The sequence below is a fragment of the Cervus elaphus genome, chromosome 1, assembly GCF_910594005.1.
Source record: "Cervus elaphus chromosome 1, mCerEla1.1, whole genome shotgun sequence".
Lineage (NCBI taxonomy): Eukaryota > Metazoa > Chordata > Mammalia > Artiodactyla > Cervidae > Cervus > Cervus elaphus.
Window position 1 is genome coordinate 48,354,057 of NC_057815.1, and position 24,255 is coordinate 48,378,311.

The following is a 24,255-nucleotide window of genomic DNA, read 5'->3' on the forward strand; positions in this document are numbered from 1 at the left end:
AGATGCTGTGTTCGTTTCCTGATGCTGTAACAAATTGCCATAAACTCCAGCCTCAGCATCTATCATTGCATCTCTTCTGACACATCCTGCTGTGATTCCGTTGGGCCCACCTGAATAATCTAGGATCATCTCCCCACCACAAGATCCTGAACTTAATCACATCTGCAACGCCCCTTTACCAGGTAAGGGACACATTCAGAGTCTCCTGGCACTGATATGTGGATGTTTTTGGAGGACCGCTGCTCAGCCCACCACAGCTTCCTAGAAATAAGATGGCTGAGTCAAAGGGTATGTGCATTTTTAATGTAAATCAACATCTCATAATTGTATCAATGAACACTCATATCAGCACTATGGGTACTGGCTTCTTGAGTGCCACTGAGCAGTGTTGATTTAGGTTTGACATCCTCACCCTTTGCTATCTTCCCCCAGTACAGAGCAGGAAGCATGCTGGTTGGTGATTTGCTTCTTGTTAGTCTTTCACTTGCGTCTTAGCCTAAAAGAGTTGGTTCCCCAGGAGGAAGCTAGGGGAACAGGACTGGGAGTTTTAGCCATAGGGTTGGGATGTGAGGTGGGTTTCCAGGTGAAGCAGGCAGGAGGGGGTACTTCAGTGGGAATGGAAACCCAGAAACACTGTGATTCCAGAGATCAGTGTGATCATCAGAATGTGTGGCCACCTGTAAGTGTATAGTGAGGGTGGAGCAGGAGAAGTCGGGGTGACCTCCAGGGTCCTAAAATAGGGTCTTGTCTTCAGAGCTGAAATTCCTTCAGATTCAAAGCAAACCTGACACCTTCAGAGATGCTCAGAGGCCTGATGGCTTCCTGTGGTTTACTGGATATACAAACAGAACACAGATACAGGAGCAAAGAGGCTGCAGGAACAGCTGGGGACCATCCTGGCACAGGGCCCCGATCCCAAGGGCGCCAGGGCAGCCACACGTTTCCAGACATACAGGACAGTGCTAGGGTCAGAACACCCTCACGTTCATACCCTTTGGACCCACCAGCACAAAGTGGCATGTGGTGGGGTGTGGAGGGACCCCCAGGCTGGCTTTAGGAAGGACGCTGTGGTTCAGACACCAGGCTCTGACATGCTCAGAGACAGCTACACACGCATCAGGCCTCACTTCCCACTGACCGTTGCTCTCCTACTGGACAGTCTCATGAAGCAGAGAGCTGGGCACTGGCTGAGCTACGAAACCCACACTTGGGCTGCTCCAGAGACCATGTACTTGGAGAAAAGGCAAATGGCAGAGCTGGGGTCTGCTCTGGCAGACTGAAGGTATCATTAAACACCCTAAGGCCCTTGGAGGGATGGACTGTCCAGCCACATGGGGCTGAGTGGAGCTGGACCCTCACGGAGGGTCCTCCCACCACACCTCACCAGAGCCAGCCCACCGGCCAGGGAGGCTGGTTCTGAGGGGTGAGAGTGGGGGTGAGTATGGCCCTGTTCCTCTAAATCCTTTCCTGAATTACAAGATCAATGACAGAATATCAAGGCTCCCCTCTCTGAGCTATGGGAAACGAAGGTCACTGAATGCACTCCCCAGTCTCCGGACCTGACCTCACAGATACTGGTGAGAGCACATGGGCTTGGGAACCCACCCTCTTTGCTTTTGGGAAGCCCTCCTGGACAGCACTGTGCAGATCCGGGTCTTGCAATTAAAGCCCTCTTTCCTTTTACTGAGTTTGTGGTTCTTCCGTGGTCCAGAGGGCCAAGGAGGAGGATAAGCCATCAGATTCAGGCTCTCTACTAGGTCTTGGGTATAGCCTTGGTCCCAGCTTCTCAGGAAAGCTGTCTCCTCCTCCACCAACACTGCAGCCAGAGTCTCCAGTGACAGAGGGCCCTTCCCAGACCTCAAGCCAGGGACAGAGTTGAGCTCCCAGGCTGTGGCACTCTCCCGTACGTGGAGGAGGGAGAGGCAAGATGGGCCAGTGTGGCCGGTTCTGGTCACTCTCTGTGCTCTGCCCACCATTCCACCTTCAGCACGTACCAGCTCTTCATACTTCTAGTGCCTACCCCCACCCTACACTAGGCCAGCCAGAGCAGAGAGCGATCCGGCCAGCCCCGGCCCCCAGGCCTCAGGACCACTGGCAGGCACAGTCCGTGGGCTCCTGCAACGTGTAGGGCACCCAGGTGGCATTGGTGGCACAGAAGAGCTGTACGGAGCGCCGCTGCAGGCCCACCTCGCGGCAGCACTTGCAGAAGCGGGCGTAGGTGTTGATGTTATAGTTGTAGATGCTGGCGGACGGGCACCTCCCATCACAGGACACTAGGTTCACCTGGAGATAGGCAGGCCAGTGAGGCAGCCTGTGTGGCTTCCTTCCCCCCAAAGCTCCCTCCATCCCCATATTCGGTTTGCACCCCCCCCGCCCCCGTCTTGCCAGGGCCACGCACAGGGGTGTTGCTCCTGCATTCATTCTTGCGGATGGTCATGCGGATTGTCACCTTCTTGCAGGAGCGCCCATCCTCTTTACCTGGGGGGACAGGGTGAGTGAGGCAGCTACGGCTAATGAGTGCTCCCGGGGCTGCAGGCTGGGCCAGACTGGGGGGATTAGTGTCATGCTGGAGGGCCCCTCCACCAGCGTTAGTGCCCCACATTAGAGCCCCTCCCCATCAGAGGAAAAGCTTGTGACCCAGTGCCCCGGAAGGAGTTGGAGGCGGCAAGGCAGGGGAGATGGTGAGACAGAGAAGGATGTCTGAGACGGCTTGGGGGCTCTGGGCTAGGGAAGAGGAGGATCTGGGGACAAAGCAAGCTGCCCCTCTACCCAAGCCCCAACACCTGTCTCTAACCCATTGGTGACCCTGGGTGTGTATTCTCCCCTCTCTGAGCTTTTTTCAAGCATTCAGATCTTGCAGTTTCTGGAGTGAATGGAAGCCCCAGTCCCTAGGATAGTCAATGCCTGCACACAGCAGGATCACTCGGTTTCCATAGCTATCAAACAAGACAGGCCCACCTCACATAGCCATCACACAGACAGAAACTGATAAGCACGGACCATGCCTATCACGGCCCATGATAAACCCTCTTCCTGGACCATGCTTCCCATAGACAACCAATCACATGGCTCATGCACACCCTCACCTGCTCAAATATTTCCTCGCCAAGGCCTTTCCTGACCCTCTTCTTGGAACGACAGCTTCTTCCCTCCACCCAACCTCCTTCCCTGATCCCTCCATTCCCTATTTCTATCCAGGGCACTGTCACCATCCTGAGAGACAGATTTGAAATGATGCTCTTGACACATAAGCTTTAGGATCTTCTTTTGCACAGGCTCCTTCCACAATTTGTTATGAGTTCTCATTCTAAATAAATCTTCACTCTCATACCTCAATATTGATTTGTAAGTTTGGGATCCTTTTCTTAATGAAGCCTACCCCCAACTGCATAAATTTCAACCCCCATAAAACCAGTCACATCCATCTTGCTGTAATTTTACTTGCCATTCTGTCTCTCCTACTAAGCAATATGGCTTCCCTTGTGGCTCAGCAGGTAAAAAAAATCCGCCTGCAATGCAGGAGACCTGGGCTCAATCCCTGGGTTGGGAAGATCCCCTGGAGAAGGGAGAGGCTACCCACTCCAGTATTCTGGCCTGAAGAATCCCATGGACTATATAGTCCATGGGGGTCGCACAAAGTCAGACACGATTAGGCGACTCTCACACTTTCTTTCACTCTCCCACTAAAATGTAAACTCCATGAGACTGTTTCATTTTTGCTCTATCTACAGGGTCTAGAACAAGGCCTGGCATATTGGTGCTAAACAAATATTTGCCAGATGCATAGACTCCCTCTGTGATCCCAGGGTGCCCACAGGAAATGGGGTGGAATCCTCTCTTCTGGCCTCTGGGCTTCACCACAGTGGGTTTCTGACCACACCTGCTGGAGGTCTCCTAGCCAGAGCTAAGTTCACTTTTTCCTCCTTCTCTGCTCCCAGGAAGCAGAAGAACCAAGGGCTGTCCTGGCCATGGTGTCAGGGTCCTGGACTGAGACCAGCTGAGTGACCAGCGGGAGCAAACCAGTGGTGGCACTGGGCATTGGTGGGCATGTGCTGCCAGGAGAGCGGGTACTGCCGAAGCAACCCCATGCAAGCCCAGGGTGCAGCCCGCTACCCAGCATGCACTGCCAGCCTTATGCCTTTGCCAGTGGCAGGGAGCCGGGGCACCATGCTCCCCTCCCCCACTCCCAGGGCTTGGGGCCACCTAGCAATAGGGACATTGTCGGAAATAGCAATGCAGCTACACGCCTCCAGTCCCATGGGCTTCCGAGAGGAGTACCTGGGTGGCAGTGGACACTAACGCGTGGAGGAGAGGCGGAGCTAATGGGGACCACTGGAAACAGGGTCCCCGGGAAACCTGGGGAGAGGGACATGGGTCTCAGGTCACATGGAGCACCTGGGACATTCAGGGAACATGAGATGTGCCAGGAAACAGAGGCACAGGGATCACAACAGAGTTGTGATCTCAGGGAACAGAGATCAGCCAATGAGGCATTGAGCTCAGTGTCCTTGGAATATGTGAGTTGGACATAAAAGGGTCCCATATCCTACATCCCTCCACGGGAGGGTCAAGGGCCCTGGGGGATGGGAGGTATAGGGTCAAAGGTCCTCAGGCTGATGGGAACACGCACACACAGGCAGCTGGGGCTCTGGGTTCCTGGGGTGGGGGTGAGGACAGATGCTCAGAGCTCTCACTCAGACCTCATCAGGGAACCTGTGCACCTGAGGCCCACCCAGGAGGCACCTCCAAGACAGGGCTCCTCAGCATAGGGAGAATTCACGTGGGGGCATCTGGGCTGGAGGTCATGGCAGGCCCGGAGAAGGCAGAGTAGCTGAGGAGTTACTGACCTCCTGGATCCAACATCCCAATGCCCCCCCATCTCCAACAAGGAGCAGAGGCCTTTTACTGGGACAGGGATGTGAGCATGGCCCCTGCTCACCTGCAGCCCTACATCAGCTCTGTGAACCCCATGGTGGGGGTGTTATCCCTTCATCTACTCCCCCAGGAAGAGCCACCACCAGAGGTGCCAGGCCAAGAACCTGGCCCTCTGAGACCCAACATGATACCCTGTGCCCCCAACCAAAGCCCCCTCCGCCCCCTCCCCCGGCCTACATGTGCTCACTCACATGTCCTGCAGCATCCTTCCAAGGAAGGTACCACCGAGCCCCCAACCTAGAGGAAGAGGAGAGGTGGGTGGGAGGCCCCATCCAGGCCAGGAGCCAAGATGCCAGCAAGAGGCACAAAGATTGTAAGAGTCTTGACTTGTTTCCTCCCATGATGCTCCAGGGCAGGAGTTCTAGGCCCTGTGGTCCAGCAGGCCCAGGCCAGAGCGGGAAGGGCCCCTGGGCTGGCCATCATCCGAGAGTCACAGAGCCTAACCTGACTGGTTGGGACACTGGATCTAAGACTACCTCAGCCCCCTGTGAGGCTGGAGGCTAGGTAGAGAGGGGGCAGGGTGCCAGGGCCTCCTGTCTGTGTGGTGGTAGCTCTCCTGATGTACCCTGCCCCCAGCATGGTCAGCCTGCTTAGTGTTTCCTGCACAGAGGGTCAGGGAAGGGACTGACCCACGTGGGCTGGGCTCTATCTCAGCCTTGGATGAGATGCCTCTTTCCTCTGGACTTAGCTTTGCTATCGCTCATGCTTGTGCTTCTGCTCAGTCGCTAAGTCAAATCCATGGACTGTAGCCCGCATCTGTCCATGGGATTCTCCAGGCAAGAATATTGGAGTGGGTTGCCATGCGCTTCTCCAGGGGATCTTCCCAACCCAGGGATCAAACTCACATCTCCTACTTGGCAGGAAGATTCTTTACCACTGAGCTACCAGGGAAACCCATTCTCCCACCTCTAAAATGGGACAATGATCCCTGATAGCCCTTCTCCTCTACAGTGAAATGGATAAAAGAATGGATGTGACAGTTCTTTGTAAATAAGTATGTGTGTGTGAGTGTGGGTCTCAGTATATGTGTGTGATTTTTGTGATTTATGTGTGATTTTGCATATGTGTGCCTGTATGAATGAGAGAATGATTGGATGTGTGTAATGGTATTCTAGGTGAGACCAGAAATCTTTAAAAGCTCAATATTAATGTCAATATCCAGGAGTCTCTGGCAGAGGCATGGGTTGACGGTGGCCTGCATCAGGCTACATCAGGCTACATCAGGGACACTGAGCGCGACAGTGCGTGTATGGGACCTCTTGAGGGAGGTCACCATTATCTTCATTACCTCCACTGTAGTTTGGCTTCAGGTCAAACAACAGGGAGGGAACACAGCCCCACATCAACAGAAAATTGGATTAAAGATTTACTGAGCATGGCCCCGCTCATCAGAACAAGACCCACTTTCCCCCTCAGTCAGTTTCTCCCATCAGGAAGCTTCCATAAGCCTCTTATCCTTCTCCATCAGAGGGCAGACAGACTGAAAACCACAATCACAGAAAATGAGCCAATCTGATCACATGGACCACAGCCTTGTCTAACTCAATGAAACTATGAGCCATGCCATGTAGGGCCACCCAAGACTGACGGGTCATGGTGGAGAGTTCTGACAAAATGTGGTTCACCGGAGAAGGGAATGGTGAACCACTTCAGTATTCTTGCCTTGAGAACCCTATGAACAGTATGAAAAAGCAAAAAGATAGGATACTGAAAGATGAACTCCCCAGGTCAGTAGGTGCCCAATATGCTACTGGAGGTCAGTGGAGAAATAACTCTAGAGAGAATGAAGAGATGGACCCAAAGCAAGAACAACACCCAGTTGTAGATATGACTGGTGATGGAAGTAAAGTCTGATGCTATAAAGAGCAATTTTGCATCTGAACCTGAAATGTTAGGTCCATGAAAAGTGAAAGAAAGTGAAGTTGCTCAGTCGTTTCCAACTCTTTGTGACCCCATGGACTGTAACCTACCAGGCTCCTCTGTCCATGGGATTTTCCAGGCAAGAGTACTGGAGTGGGTTGCCATTTTAGTTCCATGAATCAAGGCAAATTGGAAGTGGTCAAACAGGAGATGACAAGAGTGAACATTGACATTTTAGGAATCAGCGAACTAAAATGGACTGGAATGAGTGAATTTAACTCATATGACCATTATGTCTACTACTGTGGGCAAGAATCCTTTAGAAAAAATGGAGCAGCCATTATAGTCAACAAAAGAGTCTGAAATGCAGTACTTGGATGCAATCTCAAAACCACTGAATGACATGTGTTCATTTCCAAGGCAAACCATTCAATATCACAGTAATCCAAGTCTACGCCCTGACCAGTAATGCTGAAGAAGCTGAAGTTGAATGGTTCTATGAAGACCTACAAGACCTTCTAGAACTAACATCCAAAAAAGATGTCCTTTTCATTATAGGGGACTGAAATGCAAAAGTAGGAAGTCAAGAAACACCTGGAGTAACAGGCAATTTGGCCTTGGAGTACAGAATGAAGCAGGGTAAAGGCAAATGGAGTTTTGCCAAGAGAACGCACTGGTCATAGCAAACACCCTCTTCCAACAACATAAGAGAAGACTCTACACATGGACATCACCAGATGGTCAATACCAAAATCAGATTGATTATATTCTTGGCAGCCAAAGATGGAGAAGCAAAAACAAGACTGGGAGCTGACTGTGGCTCAGGCCATGAATTCCTTATTGCCAAATTCAGACTCAACTTGAAGAAAGTAGGGAAAACCAGTAAACCATTCAGGTATGACCTAAATCAAATCCCTAACGATTATACAGTGGAAGTGAGAAATAGATTTAAGGGACTAGATCTGATAAGTAGAGTGCCTGAAGAACTATTGACAGAGGTTCGTGACATTGTACAGGAGGCAGTGATCAAGACCATCCCCAAGAAAAAGAAATGCAAAAAAGCAAAATGGCTGTCTGAGGAGGCCTTACAAATAGCTGAGAAAAGAAGAGTAGCTAAAGGCAAAGGAAAAAGGAAAGATATACCCATCTGAATGCAGAGTTCCACAAAATAGCAAGGAGAAATAAGAAAGCCTTCCTTAGTGATCAATGCAAAGAAATAGAGGGAAAAAATAGAATGGGAAAGACTAGAGATCTCTTCAAGAAAATTAGAGATACCAAGGAAACATTTCATGCAAAGATGTGCACAATAAAGGATAGAAAGGGTATGGAACTAACAGAAGCAGAAAATATTAAGAAGAGGTGGCAAGAATACACAGAAAAACTATACAAAAAAGATCTTCATGACCCAAATAAGCACAATGGTGTGATTACTCACCTAGAGCCAGACATCCTGGAATGCAAAGTCAACTGGGCATTAGGAAGTATCACTATGAACAAAGCTAGTGGAGGTGATGGAATTCCAGTTGTGCTATTTCAAATTCTAAAAGACGTTGCTGCTAAAGTGCTGCACTCAGTATATCAGCAAATTTGGAAAACTGAGCAGTGGCCACAGGACTGGAAAAGGTCAGCTTTTGTTCCAATCCCAAAGAAAGGTAATACCAAAGAATGCTCAAACTACCACACTAGCAAAGTAATGCTCAAAATTCTCCAAGCCAGGCTTCAACAGTACATGAACTGAGAACTTCCAGGTCTTCAAACTGGATTTAGAAAAGGTGGAGGAACTAGAGATCAAATTGCCAACATCCGCTGGATCATCAAAAAAGCAAGAGAGTTCCAGAAAAAACATCTATTTATGCTTTATTGACTACGCCAAAGCCTTTGACTGTGTGGATCACAACAAACTGTGGAAAATTCTAAAAGAGATGGGAATACCAGACCATCTGACCTGCCTCCTGAGAAATCTGTATGCAGGTCAAGAAGCAACAGTTAGAACTGCACATGGAATAACAGACTGATTCCAAATTGGGAAAGGAGTATGTCAAGGCTGTGTATTGTCACCCTGTTTATTTAACTTATATGCAGAGTACATCATGAGAAACGCTGGGCTGGATGAATCACAAGGTGGAATCAAGATTGCTGGGAGAAATATCAATAACCTCAGATATGCAGATGACACCAACTCATGGCAGAAAGTGAAGTAGAACTAAAGAGCTTCTTGATGAAAGTGAAAGAGGAGAGTGAAAAAGTTGGCTTAAAACTCAACATTCAGAAAACTAAGATCATGGCATCTGGTCCCATCACTTCATGGCAGATAGATGGGGAAACAGTGGAAACAGTGGCTGACTTTATTTTTCTGGGCTCCAAAATCACTGCAGATGGTGACTGCAGTCATGAAATTAAAAGATGCTTGCTCCTTGGAAGAAAAGCCATGATCAACCTAGACAGCATATTAAAAAGCAGAGATATTACTTTGCCAACAAAGGTCCATCTAGTCAAACCTATGGTTTTTCCAGTAGTCATGTATGGATGTGAGAGTTGGACCATAAAGAAGGCTAAGTGCCCAAGAATTGATGCTTTTGAACTGTGGTGTTGGAGAAGACTCTTGAGAGTCCCTTGGACTGCAAGGAGATCCAACCAGTCCATCCTATAGGAAATTGGTCCTGAATATTCATTAGAAGGACAGATGTTGAAGCTGAAACTCCAATACTTTGGTCACCTGATGTGAAGAACTGACTCACTGGAAAAGACCCTGATGCTGGGAAAGATTGAAGGCAGGAGGAGAAGGGGATGACAGAGGATGAGATGGTTGGATGACATCACCGACTCTATGAACATGAGTTTGAGTAAGCTCCGGGAGTTGGTGATGGACAGGTAAGCCTGGCGTGCTGCAGTCCATGGGGTTGCAAAGAGTCAGACAGGACTGAGCGACTGAACTGAACTGAATGTCAGGAACTCTAATAACTCAACTATAGCCCTAAACCCTCCAGGAAATCCCTTCCCTTTAGGTGTGTACAGAATGACAGCTCTCCATGCTCATACTGGACACCCACTAGCTCAGTGCAGGCCGAACAATACATCTGTATGGTGCATGTGTGCAAGTGTGTGCAAGTGTGGTGCATGTGTGCCTTGGTGTGTGGCATGCTCACTGGCCTGCTGAGGTGTCAATGGCCCTGTGGAGTGTGTGGTGCCTGTGAGTGGCTGACTGCTGGTGTTGGTGTGTATGTGAGTGTGCCGACAATGTGTGGCAGTGTGTGTCTGTGTGCATCTGGACATGCTCGTGTGATGTGTGCAATGCAGTATGACGGGGTCAGAGCAAAGATACACGGAGAGATGTGGAGTTAGGGTGGAGTCAAGGTGGCTGGACAGGTCCAGGTTCCAGGGAAGCCCTCCTTCCACACATCTCCACACCACAAGACACCCCTGCCCCTACCCACCACCACCACTAAGACAGCCGGTACCCCTGGCTTCCAGCTGTGCTGTCGGGAGAGGCGGCTGGCACTGACCTTGGCACACTCGGTCTCGTTGAGTGGTGGGCAGCTGATGGGCGAGCGGACGAGCACGGCGCCCAGGGGCGTGCTGCTGCAGTGGTGGCGGGTGCAGTGTGCGATCCAGGACGCCCCGGGCTGGGGGGACAGAGGTGGCTGATGGGGACTTGGGGACGACGGCCCCAGTGAGCCGGTAGGCAACAGCTCTCAGGACAGGTGCCGCCCAGAACTTGGCACTGCCCGGGGCCCCATGCGGACCCAGTCCCGGGAGCTGGTCCTGGGTGTCCCAGGCAGGGACGCCTGCCCAGTCGTGCAACTGGGGGCTGCTTACCAAGAACAGGGAGGTGGTGCCATTGGGGAAGGTGAAGAGGCAGGACACGTTCCTGCAGGAGCCGCAGCAGGCCGCCAGGTCCCTCGGGTGCTCGTACTCCTGGTTCTGCAGGACAGGGCGGGACGCGATGGCCTCAGCCCCCGGGCCCGCCTCCACCCTCCCACACTCCCACTCTCTGCTTGTCCCTGAGCCCAGAAACCAGAGGAGGGGCGCTGGAGGTGGCTGGAAAGGAAACCCCCAGGGTCCTTCTGTGTCAAGTAGGAAGGCCGTCCTTATGTCCACCCTCAGCCTCCCTTACAGCCCTTCTTAGACCCAGCCCCAGTGGACCAAGAGATGGCATTGCAGCTAATTAAGGGTGACAGTGTTCATTCCAGATAGACTTTCGTTCGGGTCCCAGTTCCTGGGGAAAGTTTGACAAACAGCTGGACCTCCCTACACTTCAGTTTTCTCATCTGAAAAATGGGAATAATTTCATCATCTTTTACTCAACTAATACTGATCCAGGCCTTACTAGAAGCCAGTTGCTGTCCTAGGTAATGGGCATATAGAAGCACTCAAATGGCAGCAACACAAAGACACAAACCAAGACGACAGCGAATGTGCCAGGCATGAGTAGGTGCTTGATAAATGTGTATTTTCTCTGTCACATGCCCACCCTCGCCAGGCCTGCACTCTTGCTGTTCCCCGCTGGCCTCAGCACTTTCCACAGGGGGTCTCGGAGGTCCCCCGCCATGCCCACTCTCCAGACTCGTCCAAAGAGCTTGGGCGAGCTTGAAGGGCCCCGCTGACACCCAGGGCACGAGGGTCTGCAGGCCAGCCCCCGGGGCCCCAGCCCCCTCCCCCTACCGCCTCACAGTGGACGTCACACAGCACGGAGGTGGTGTTGATCTGGTAGAAGCTGGTCAGAGGGTCCAGCACGTCAGTGCAGCGGGAGGTGTGGCACACGCCATCTGCCGAGAGCTCCACCACCGTCTGGCCTGGCTGCATCACCCCCAGCTCGCGACTCAGACACACGGGGGCCTTCACTGGATGGGCGAGCAGCGTGGTGACAGTCAGCAAGAGCCCAGCACCCCTGCCAGCCCCAGGCTGACTGGCCCAGCCCGGGATCACCCAACGCGCTCTACCTCCCCGGCTCCGCCCTCCCCACTCACCGCACTCATATTTGGCGCAGCCACACACGTTCTCCGCGCTGCGCATGAACGCCTCGTCCAGCTGGGACTTCTCCCACTGGGTGGGCAGAGGTGGTCAGCACCCCAGGGAGGGGGAGGCCCAGCCCCACCGTCAGGAGCAGCCTGCCACCTGGGGCCCTCTCTCTGTCAGTAGCTTCCTTGCAGTGGGTGGGGAGGGGGTTGGCAGGCCTGTTGGCCACGGGGGCCCTTGGCACCCTGTGAGCTCATTCACCCTCTTACAAGGATGCCCGGGTTGCTCCCGAGACTCCATGCTGAGGAGTTGCTCCCCAATGTCCTCTTCTGGGCCTCGGGCCTCTCCTGTCATCCTGAGCACTCACTGGCCATATCAGCAGGGCCCCTGCATGGCTGGTGGCCCAGAGCCCTGCTCTGCTCATACACTTTCCTTCCTCCTACCCCAGTTAAAAGGAGAAGAGGCCGGGATGAGGGAAAACATGAGAAGACATGAGGGCTGGGTAGGAGGGAGGGAATACTTATGATCCAGAAAATCATGTAAACAACATAACTTTAAACACAACTTTCCCTTTCTTAAAGTATTTTCAACTTTTCTCAGTGGCCATGCAGCCTGATAGTTAAGGGCATGCTTTCTGAAATCAGATTTCCTGGGTTTCAATCCTGGCTCTGAGATTTACTAGCTACATTGCATTAACCTTAGTTTCCTTTTTTGTACTGAGACAATCATAGACTCCACCTTGTTTGAGTTATCATGAGAATTAATATGATAATGTATATAAAGTCTAGTCAAAGCTATGGTTTTTCCAGTAGTCATGTATGGATGTGTGAGTTGGACTATAAAGAAAGCTGAGCGCTGAAGAATTGATGCTTTTGAACTGTGGTGTTAGAGAAGGCTCTTGAGAGTCCCTTGGACTGCAAGGAGATCCAACCAGTCTATCCTAAAGGAAATCAGTCCTGAATATTCATTGGAAGGACTGATGCTGAAGCTGAAACTCCAATACCTTGGCCACCTGATGTGAAGAACTGACTCACTAGAAAAGACCCAAATGCTGGGAAAGATCCTTCAGAGGGGAGGAGAAGGGGACGACAGAGGATGAGATGGTTGGCTGGCATCACTGACTTGATGGACATGAGTTTGAGTAAGCTCCAGGAGTTGGTGATGGAAAGGGAAGCCTGGCATGCTGCAGTCCATGGGGTCGCAAAGAGTCAGACATGACTGAGAGACTGAACTGAACTGAACTAAAACATTAGTTACTGTCATGAGTATCACCGTCATCCCCACCATCCCCACCATCATCCCTACCGCCACCACCACCATCAGTGTCTTCCTGGTGGCACTTAATCGTCACCACAACTTTGAACTATGATCAGACCCACTTTACAAGCGAGGGTACAATGCCCAGAGAGCAGAACTTGATACAAGAATGCTGACTTGCAATTCAAGGCTCATCGACCAGATGAAAGGAGTGGAGAAGGGAAAGAGAGGAATGAAAAGGGGGAGGAAGACCAGGGGGAGTGGGGAGGGGCAGGGTCTTCATACCAGATGGCACCGGGGCACTGGGATTGTGTCGCAGTCACATTCTGAAAAACAGGAGGGGCCAGGACCCACCTCACCAGAGATGTCCAGGTGGGAGCCCCCTAGGCCTCCCAGGTTCCTCACCACAGGTGCAGTCTCTCTTCTAGCTTCCCTCCATCCCCACATGGGGGCTGCAGCTCCCCTGGTTGGGCAGGTGGGGTGTGATGGGCCCATAATTGAATGTGCAGGGAGGATAAGCAGGTGGATGGATCAACCCCAGGTTCCCTTCCATCATCTGGGCTTCATCCCTCCCAGTGCTCCAGAACCCACTGAGCAGAGCAGAGTGGGGCCTCTCCAAGAAGGACCATGGCAAGGGTGGAATTTCTGATCATCTGCATTTCCCAAAGTATACACTCAGCAAGCTGAGCTCTACACTGAACCTTTGCCCGTGAGCAGGTCCAGTTCTAAGCTGCGAAGGAGCTGACTTTGGAGGCACCGCTGCCTGTGACTTAAGGGCTCCACCAGCTCTAGCTTCAAGGGGAGGAGAAGTCAGGGTCACAGTGGCTGTGAAACATGCTTTGGAGTCATCCACTCATGCAGCAAATAGTTTTAAGCACCTATATGCTTAGATTTGTCTGTGCTTTGGGGACAAATCCGTGGATAAGACAAACTAAAATCCCTGTCTTCGTGAAGTTTACATTTTAGTGAGGCCTGGAAAAAGCAAGCAAAATACCCAGATGCAAAACAGAGTTTTTGATCTCTTTTGAAAACCATTTTTATATAAAGTTTGCTGGTATTCATTACTGATCACTGCCACTCCCCACCTGCTTCCCAAAAGGACTTCAGGTGAATTTGAACGAAATCATGATTATTATCCGATGGCTGCAATAAAGATTTTTTTTTTTAAGGTGGAAAAGTTCCTTTTTGCAACACGGAAGTTGCTTATTTCCTTCTTTTATTCTGGGGAGACAAAAAAATGTCCAGCACTCAGGGAGCAGATGAAGCCAGGAGGAAGGCCATTTGGAGGCTTCCTTCCCTCTGGTGACTCTGGAGGAGGAGAACCTGAGCCAGGTGGATAGTGGTGGCCCCACTCCCGCCTCCCCCAGGGGCCCTGGGTCTCCACCTTTGGGGAGGGGGCGTCTCTGTGCGGGGACTTACCACAGGACTTGTAGGGGCAGCAGCGCTCTGGGCTCCACACCTCCACCAGGGCCGTGCCCATGCCGCACTGCACATGCGGGCAGCGGAAGCTCTCACACACTGCGCGGGAGGGGAGGCAGGGGACGCATCAGACACAGACTCCTTGGAGCTGGAATCCTCAGAAACACTTTGGCTAAGGAGGGGGTACCTCTCGGCCCCCCCCTGCGGCCCCCTCAGTGTCCTCAGACACCCTCTGGCATCCAGGGGTGAAGTATGGGCTCCTGAAGTCTCCCCATAGAACTATGTCAGGACACCCTAGCTCTGCTCCAGGAGGTATCAGCAACATGACAATGTCAGAACCTTCAACTCGCTCAGCTGGGCCTCCCTCTTGGGATTCTGTGTCACCCTGAGACTAGTGCTCTGAGGGTAGTCAAGGACCAAGGGAAGCACTCCTGATGGACAGTTCCTCTCTAAGAAGAACACAGCTCCTCCCATGCTGTGGAGACTTCCTCCTCTGGTAGCCCATCCCAGCCCCAGTCTGCTCTGCTTCAGCAGATGCCACATACACTCCAGGACTCACACTTCCCCTCGTCCTGCTCTTCAGCAGGTCCTCTCTTAGTTTAGGATTCCCTGGCCATTCATTGAGAGACCAAGACAAGGAGGAGGGAATCCCTGGACACAACTTTCTGGTGGGGACGGAAGGTGCCAGGGACAATGCTGAAGGAGAAAGACTGTAAAACTTATTTTATCTACTAAAAAAAAATCGGCACAGGTAAGAATTATTAATCAATGTTTCAAAAACCTAAGAGGTGAAAGGTGAGAAGGACATTTGTATAATGTCTGAGTGATAGGTTACTTTCTGTTTGAAAGAAGAAATTTGTAAATGTAAGATGGACAGGTCACCATAATCCAGGGCTAGCAACCACAGAGTATGTGCCTCTTGGTGTGATGAAGCTCAAGAATAGTATAGATTTTTAGCCTGAATCCATGAAGTCTTAGTTCTAATTTCCAGTTATAGAAGCACAGAAGACAGAGGAGCAATGTAAACAGTTCCAAGAATAAGCAACCAGGTAAATCCAGAAGTGGGACTTCCTGCTGGACCATAACCCAAACTCCACAATTTAGCATCGCATGGAAGAAAGGGCACTTACTAGATTCAGACACTTAAGAGATATAATGTTAATGTGTGGGTCTGGCTGGGATCCTGGATTGGACAGACCAGGCAAATCATAGACTGGGTGTGATAGGACTTGAAAATGTATTAGCAAGAAAAGTAAAGGTCATTCACTGAAAATCTGGCTTAAAAAGAGCATGTATGGTATAAACTCAATTTGGTAAAACACATTTATATTGTATAAAGGCATGGAAAATATCTGGAAGAATATGTACTGAATCGGAGGATATTGACAATGGAATACCTGGGAGGTAGGAAAATTGTGTTTTCATTTTCTTGACTTGGATTCAGTGCTTTCTACAAGACTAAGCATTTTTGCAAGAAAAGTGTAGTGAATGAAGACTGGGACAAGGTAATATCAATGGCCTCTGTTGATCGAGGGCGCTAGTGGTAAAGAAGTCGTCTGCCAGTGCAGGAGACAGAAGAGACATGGGTTGGATCCCTGGGTCGGGAAGGTCCCTTGAAGGAGGGCATGGCAATCTGCTCCAGTATTCTTACCTGGAGTATCCCATGGACAGAGGAGCCTGGTGGGCTATATAGTCCTCACGGTTGCAAAGAGTCAGAAATGGCTAAAGCGACAGCACGCACTATATACCAAGCACCATTATATGAAGGTAGTATGTACACAGCACACACTTCATGTATATTATCTCTAATCTTCACAATATCCCCTTGAGGCACATACTATTATCAGTATTTTACAAATGAGAAACCTTGGCTCAGAGAAGTCACAGCTAGTAAGTGATTGGCACTCAGAACAGTGACTGACTCCATACCGCTGTACTCACTCCATATTACTCGAGTCCTTCTTGAGAAACACCAGGAGGAAGCTCAGAAGGAGACATGAGGAGAGAGACTGAAGAGGACGGAGGAGAGGAAAGATGCTGACCCTCTGCTCAGATGAGCTTTGTAAACACTTTGTGACAAGCGGCCTCTGAGCCCCTGGGTGCAGCTGTTTGGTCAGGTACAGCTGGGCCTTTGGGGGAACTCTCCTCCATGGGAACCTGGATTGCTTCAAAGGTGGTTCTAGAAATGATCCCATGGGGGCTGCCCTTGGGGTATCCTGGGAGAGACCCCTCCCCTACGCTGCTCTGTGCCAGTGTGGTCCACCTCACCTTTCTCCTAGAGTTGGTATGGAAAGTAATTTTTGTAAATTAATTCGTATTTAAATTTAACCCTTTTATTAATGTTCATCCAATAGATTTGCTTAAAGTCGATGATGCTGGCTGTACTATGACTATGCTTATTAGGTATTATTGTATACAGTAATACATTAAGGTATATCCTATATACATACAGGTGCTATGTCTTATAAAAATATCAGAAAGGGCCCCCTTTGATTTATCTTTGCAAAATAACAGGGCTTCAGAGGCTTCAGAATGCAGCCTTGTGTAGGGACTATGGGAACAGTGGTAGAGACCCTGAGGCAGGGGCTCTGGGTCAGTCAGAGAAAGAGGACTGTGGATCCAGGCTGGGTGGGTGGGAGTGGCCTAAGCATTTGTGCCTCAACCCAGGCTCTTGGGGGCCTCCATGGAGGGGACAGGGACCTTCTTTAGGAAGCCTCAGAGCCATTTATGGGACAGCCCAGACCCTCGCCATTCAGCCCAGCTTCCTCAGGTGGGGCCTCCTTCCGTGGCTTCCCCAGAGGCCACCCCCTGGGGGCTCCTCGCTGCCCCCTGTTGAATGCCCATGGATCCCAGAGTGAGGACTTTGTGATGGTCCCCGGAGCTCCCTCCAGCCCTGGCCCCCACGTCCTGCAGGACTCACCGCACTGGTACAGGGGACAGCAGAGCTCCGTGGTGTTCCTGTCCACGGTGAGCGCCTCCCCTTCCTGACACTCGGGGATGGGATCCGGACAGTCTCCACAGGCTGCGGGGAGAGAGGGGCCACCCCTGTCACAGGCGGTCCCAGTGCCGGGGAGGGTGGTCCAGAGCAGGTGGTCGTGGGAAGCACCTAGACCGCAGGTGTGACAGGAGCCAGACTCATAGCGGTACCAAACCAAGCTTGGGTCTGCTCGCCTGCTCGCGGGAAAGCCAATCTAAAGACACCCAGTCGTGGTGAAGGAAAGTGCCGTGATTATTGCAGGCACCAAGCAAGGAATTCGAGTTTGAGCATTAACTGCCTGTTCTTACAGGCTTCCCTGGTGGTTCAGGCAGTAAAGAATCTGACTGCAACGAGGAAGACCTGGGTTCGATCCCTGTGGCAGAAAGATCCCCTGGAGAAAGAAATGGCAACCCACTCCAGTATTCTTGCCTGGAAAATCCCAAAGACGGAGAAGCCTGGCGGGCTACAGCTCATGGGATCGCCAAGAGTCAGACACAACTGAACGACTAACGCTTTCTTTCTCCTTGCTTGGAGCCTGCAATAAAGGCTGCACTTTGCTTCACCACAACCTGGAGTCAGTAAGTGGGCTTTACTGCGGGCAGGTGAGGAGACCCAAGTTTGGCTTGGTAACATGAGCAGTATGCCTTAGTTCCACGTGACCCATCCTGCAGTTAGAACCGGGAAGTTCTCCCTCACCGCCACCTAAGTTCTTTTACTGAACAAGCACCCATCTTCCCGAGCTCAGTAATGTATGGCTTGAAGCAGTGGTGGTTTCTTCCTACACTTCTTCCTGGACAGGGGTCTCACCCTTCGCCCTGTGCCCCTTCCACCTGAAGATCCCCACCCTTGCCTCCCAGCCACCCAGGGAAGCAGGGTGAGGGAGGCGGTGGCGGTGATCCGGGCGGGCCTGCTGCTACTGGAGGGCACATCTACCTACCACAGAAGTAGGAGATGCAACACGAGCCCCCCAGGCGGCCCGCGATCAGGATCTGGTCCTGGCGGCAGCTGGGGACCTGCACTGCCTCACACAGGTCGGGGTCACACTCTGGGGGAAACAGAATTTCGGGGTTGGGAGCAGACCCTGCGTGGCCATGCCTGGGCCCCCACCCAAGCCCTGCTTTCATTTCCAGCCGGAACCCAGTCATTCCCAGAGCTAGCCATGCTCCCGCCCCTGGGTGATAGGTGTCCCAGCCCCTCCCCAGCCCCACCCTGGGCCTCTCACCACAGCTGTAGCGGGGGCAGCAGGAGTCCTCCTGGAAGTGGGTGAGGAGCCGGTGGCCGGGGCTGCAGGTGGGGGCGAGGCCCTCACACAGGGTCTGGTTACACGCTGCCCGGGGGCCGCAGGGCCTGTCACCTGGAGGCCGGGGCTCCCCCCAGCCGCCAGCACTGCCCGGCCCCTGGACACCTGACCCCCAGCACTTCCCCCAGGACCCAGGACCCATGTCCCTGGAGAAGGCCCCTGAGGGTCATGTAGGGTTCAGGACTGAGACAGAAGAGCCGTCAGAGTTAACATTCTGGGTCAGTCAGAGAAAGAGCCGGCCATGTGCCGGCTGTAGTTCTACTAGATCAGATTAAACTTCTATAATTCTCATAACAACCCAGAAAGTGGGTACTGTTATCAGCCTCATGTTACAGGAGAATGGACCTCATGTTCAATGATCTGCTGGGGCCACAAGGCTGCAAGGTGGTGGAGGAAGCGTCCACCAGGCTGCCTGGCTCCAAGTGCACGTCATTAAGTCCTGCCCCATGCTGACTCAGAAGGCACAGCTCCCCTCAACCCCCATGGTCCTCCACTGTCCCCAACACACCCCCACAAGACACTCTCATTTCCCCAGGTCTTATCCTATCCATCAAGGTCAAGGAGCAGGGCTGCAGTCTTTTAACCATCTAACAATGGAGGTCTAAGGGTGGGACTCACCACAAACCGTCCCCAGGCAGCAGGGGTCCTCGGTGGGCTGCAGCAGGGCCACCTCCCCGAAGCGCGGGCAACTTTCAGGGCGGGGGCCGGGGCAGACCCGGTCCACCGGGACGATCGTGTCTGGAGCTTGGCACTGGTGCTGGCAGCAGCCACTGAGGGAGCTGTTCCAAGTTTCCCCCAGGGCCCGCGGCACGCCTGTGCTGTCTGTGCAGGCTGCAGTGGGCATGGCGAGGTGCCAGGGACTGAGGAGGGTGGGAAGACCCAGACCATCCCAGGCCAGACCCTCCCTGGGAAACTGACCACCCCCAGGGCAGACCTGGAGGGATGCAGGGAGCCTCGCCGTGGGCATAGGAGGGCAAAGGAGGCTCTGGGGTCTACCAGACTCCAGGGCAGACTCCCTCTGCCCGGGGAGGGGAGGGACTTACCGCACTTCTCCTCGGGGATGCAGAGCCCGGAGTGGCGCCGGTGCAGGATGGTGCCCTCGGAGCAGACGCAGCCCTCTCCCAGCACCTGGCACTGCGCTGGGTCCAGCGGGCCCAGCAGCCCATCCTGGCATGTCCTGGGGGGCTCGCAGGCGGACACACATGCCTGGTATGTAGAATCGCTGGAGCACAGGAAGGCTGCAGGGACATAGCAGCGGGCGCCAGGCCCGGCTCAGACCCCAGGAGGGTGAGCAGGGGGCTCATCTGTGCCTCGGCAGAGAGTATTAATTCAACGGGGTTTAGGGCATTGCCGCCTCCCTCTAGATCAGGAGCCGGCAAAGCACAGTCACAGCCCAAATCCAGCCTCTGCCCAGTTTTGCAAATAAAGTTTTACTGAAACACAGGCATGCCCGTTTACTTACTATTGTATCTGGCTGCTTCCGTACTATAAGAGCAGAGCTGAGCAATTGTGACAGAGACAACTAAGTCTCAACTATTTGCTAGCTGGTCCTTTACAGAAAACATTTGCCAACATCTTGCTGTAGATCAGTGCTTCCAAAGTTCCTCGACTGTAAAAACTAGATCTTACATTGTGGTCCAATATACACTCGCACATAAACAGTGGCCCTTAAGCCTGACTGCAAAAGGGAGCTTTTGCAACGACCCCACCCCAGACCAATTAAATTAGCATTTCTCACTGTGGGGCCCAGGCATGAATACTTTTTGAAGTTCCCTGAGTGATTTCAAACGGTAGCTGGGGTTAAGAATCACTGATGCATTGTAACAAAAAACCTTTTTTCACAAAACAATACTTAATCTTTCCAGGTGTAGTACACACTAGTGTTTTTTTTTCTTTCTTTTTTTTAAATTCTACTGCATTTTTAAATGCTGATGCCAACCCCCAAATTAGTAGGTATGCTGATATCATACCCACTGACTTGGGATCCACAGTCTGAAAAACACTGCGTGTATGCTCAGTCTTTCAGTCGTGTCCGACTCTTCGTGACCCCACTATGCTTCTCTGACCGTGGGATTTCCCAGGCAAGAATACTGGAGTGGACTGCCCTTTCCTCCACCAGGGGATCTCCCCAACCCAGGGATCAAACCCACATATTCTGCAGCTCCAGCACTGGCAGGTGAATTCTTTACCACTGAGCCACCTGGGAAGCCCCTGAAAAACACTACCCTAGATAAGCTTGTCTTTCCATCTTTTGCCTGTCGTATTATAGATGTGATCTTCCTTTGAGCTGTCTCCAGCCTTTCTGGATGTGTTCACATTTACAAATCAAACTACTCTAGGCTGGTCCACCCCACCTACCCCACCAGTGCAAACCTAATGGGGGGTGTAGAGGAACAGCTCTCACATCCATCCTCAGCGAAGGAGAGGAGAGATCGAAAGGGAAAGACAACCAAAAACTAAGAGAGAAGGACTAATATTTACTGGATGGAAACGTGACGGGCCTGTGCAAGGCACTTTGTATACATTATCTCATGTCACCCTCAAAACAACACTCAAGGGACTGCCCCCATTTTACAGATGAGGCAAGGAAACAAAGAAACTAAATAGTAAACTGATAATATTTATTTGATGTGTTCATATAAATTATAATAAAGGTAAAATTTTAAATTTGTTAGTAGTTTATAGATTTATTTAGAAAATATTTGTAAACCTATTAATTAATATTCATTAGTGAATGAATGAATAATTGAACCTGGGAAAGCCCAGACCTGGACTCAGGTCTGTGAGCCTTTCTGCCCCTCTAACAAGGGTGAGGGGTGAGAGCAACAGAAGGCATGGAGGAGACCCCGGGGTGCCCTGCTTTCGCCGCTTCCCTCCCCTCTCCCCTCCCCGACAACTCACGGCAGTAGTCGGAGCGCCGCCACTCGATGCACACGTGGAACTTGTGGCACATGGCCACGTACACGGTCAGGGCCACGCAGGGCTGCTGCACATACTTGGTGTCCCGGATCCACAGGTCACAGAACGACTCCGGGGAGACCTGGGCCGTGCATCAGATGGTGCTGCCACTCCAAACCCCCACATGCCAGGGCTCAGCCCCTCCCAGCCCGGCCCAGAGGCAGCAAGGAGCTTCTGCAGGCTCCCAACCCATCCCAGGATCACCACCTCTGGGGAGTTTGCCCTCTGCAGACAGGAGCTGCTGTTCTCAGCCCGGGGGGTCCCCTCTGCTGGAGCCCGGTGACACCTACAAAGCGGTGGCAGGCGCTGAACGTGCGGTTGGACACCATGCGAAGGCAGGGCGAGCAGTCGGCCGTGGCACAGCTGTCTGGGCGGAAGCGGGTCTGGCCGACTGAGGTCAGGGAGCTGGGCACCTGCCAGCTGTCCAGAAAGGGAGCGGGGTCTTCGGCCTCACCCACCACAGAGCCGTCCTTCAGGGTGAGGTCATTGGCCGCATCCCCATCACAGACACCTGAAAGCGGCAGAGTTACCCCAGTGGCCACAGTAACCTCTACCACTCCCAGCTCCCCAGCTGTCACACTGAACATTCCTCACAATAACCCTTTGAGGCTGGTATTACCGCTATCCCCATTTTATAGATGAGAGAAATACAACACAGAGAAGCCAAGAAACTCCCTGTGGAAGAAATTGTCTTTGTTTAGGAAATACACACCAAAGTACCTAGGGATAAAGGGACCCATGTCTCAAACATCTTTTCAAATGGTTCAGAAAAAAATGCATTTATATAAACTGCATATGCATAGAGAACTGAATATATAAAATGAATATATACATATATAATGCATATTTACATATACACATGCATATATATACACACACACAGACAGGTACAAGGAGAGAGAAAGAAAGAGAAGCAAATGGACAAAATGTGAACACTTAGTAAATCTGGGTAAAAAGTACATGGGAGTTTCTTATACTAGTTTTGCAACTTCTAAGTTTAACACTATATCAAAATTAAAAATTACTCCAAAAAATCTGCTTTAGTAGAGATTGCTAGCTAATTATAGCACCTGTCTCCTTTTCCTCCTGGACGATCCGCTAGCCTACTTCTCCCAGGCTCTCTTGTGGCTAGCAAGACCATGTGATGAGTCCCCCACCAATGGAACATGAGTGAAGGTGATGGGTGCCACTTCCAGGCTGGATGCATAAAATTTGCCCAATTCTTTGCCTTTCTGTGCATTTGGAAGCTTGTGTTGAAAATGGCAGGGCCACGGGATGGAAGGAATCTCCATTTTAGGGAACTTATGTGTGCAAGAAATAAACCTCTACTGTGGTAAGGCACTGAGATGGGGCTCAAGTTCATCTGTCACAGCTTCTAACATGACCTCAACCTCCAGCTTCATCTCTCACAATCTAGTCTTTGAACACACACTTCCCTGCCCTTGTCTTCTGTCTGAAACATGTTCTCTGAAGTCCTTCCTTCACATGCCCTTCAGATGCATGGTCCCTGATCTTCCCAATTCTGTGTGACAGGTTCAGTTTACAGGTCTGTCTTGCTTTCTGAGTGCAAAGATTCATTTTCCTTTATAGTCTCACTCTTTCAATATTTCCCCAAGTTGTCTAGCAGGTGCCCAAGACACCAAGTGTTAGTTTGGATAAAATAGAGATAAATTAGCTGACTTCTGCTCTGATACCTCTAGCCACTAATTTCATGAATATAAAGCATAATTTAACACAAAATCCTCAGATTTTTATCAAGAGTCCCAATGGTCAGATTTTTGGTGTCTTGGCATTGAGTCATGGAAGGGAGTCAAAAAGGCATCATAGGGAGAAGCTGGCCCACCAGAGGCTGACCACAGCACCCTTCACCAGTCATAAACAGTGGAAGGAAGAAATGGTGAGAAAGAATGGCAGAGGAGGGGCTGATGGTAGTGGAAGGGTGTGTGCCTGTGCATGTGTGTGTGTGTGTAAGAAAAGATGGTTATATCAGTGGGAATGGAAGCTTCATAAGACACACTTTGCCTGTTTTGCCTACTCCCTAGTGGCTGATACTCAGAAAATATGTGGTGCACAAATGAGTGAATGAGCAGGGTGCAGACTGACATGTGTTAGTGCATATGTGGGAGGCATTTTGACAGAGTGTGAATGAATAAAATGGGTGCAGATTTATGGATGGAGGGCATGCAAGTATGTGTGTTTAATTATTCCTGTGTCATCCATCATTATAACCATGGCAGTCTGTCATGGGGTGTCTTATGGGGGTCCTTCTGTATCTGCAAGGAGCAGCAGTTCACGCTCAGACTCCTGTACCCCTTTTTCTTATCAAAATACATCCAGGCTCTTAGGGAAAGCTCTCTGTAATCACGCTGTGGTCTGAACAGCACTAGTTCTGTGTTGTGGCAGCTCTGCTGTGTGATCTTAGGCAACCCACTTAACCTCTCTGAGTCCCCTTTCTTCCTTAGTTCAATGGCTATCCTTCAAGGCTATTGTGTGGATAACCTGGAATAAGTGAGATCAGAGTGTGGAAGTGCTTTGTGAAGTGCCCAGGCGTATGCAGACAGGGGGGATTATCTGGTATTAGGAGGCTATCAGG

The 24,255-nt window shown here is 51.3% G+C and overlaps 1 protein-coding gene across 1 annotated transcript in view; it reads right to left on the minus strand.

Moving 5' to 3' along the window:
• Positions 1 to 288: 288 nt before the first annotated feature.
• Positions 289 to 24,255, minus strand: part of OTOG (otogelin) — an 84,003-nt gene continuing 60,036 nt past the window's right edge. Inside the window, exons 41-56 of the mRNA XM_043901812.1 lie at positions 21,953 to 22,173; positions 21,606 to 21,744; positions 19,748 to 19,942; positions 19,323 to 19,535; positions 18,627 to 18,731; positions 18,342 to 18,449; positions 17,348 to 17,449; positions 14,428 to 14,526; positions 13,294 to 13,334; positions 11,763 to 11,838; positions 11,458 to 11,636; positions 10,612 to 10,716; positions 10,299 to 10,418; positions 5,127 to 5,172; positions 2,399 to 2,478; positions 289 to 2,283 (exon numbers count right to left, since the gene is read on the minus strand). Coding sequence (XP_043757747.1) covers positions 2,083 to 2,283; positions 2,399 to 2,478; positions 5,127 to 5,172; positions 10,299 to 10,418; positions 10,612 to 10,716; positions 11,458 to 11,636; positions 11,763 to 11,838; positions 13,294 to 13,334; positions 14,428 to 14,526; positions 17,348 to 17,449; positions 18,342 to 18,449; positions 18,627 to 18,731; positions 19,323 to 19,535; positions 19,748 to 19,942; positions 21,606 to 21,744; positions 21,953 to 22,173 — 2,030 coding nt within the window. The 3' untranslated portion in view covers positions 289 to 2,082. The remainder of the gene's footprint in view (positions 2,284 to 2,398; positions 2,479 to 5,126; positions 5,173 to 10,298; positions 10,419 to 10,611; positions 10,717 to 11,457; positions 11,637 to 11,762; positions 11,839 to 13,293; positions 13,335 to 14,427; positions 14,527 to 17,347; positions 17,450 to 18,341; positions 18,450 to 18,626; positions 18,732 to 19,322; positions 19,536 to 19,747; positions 19,943 to 21,605; positions 21,745 to 21,952; positions 22,174 to 24,255) is intronic.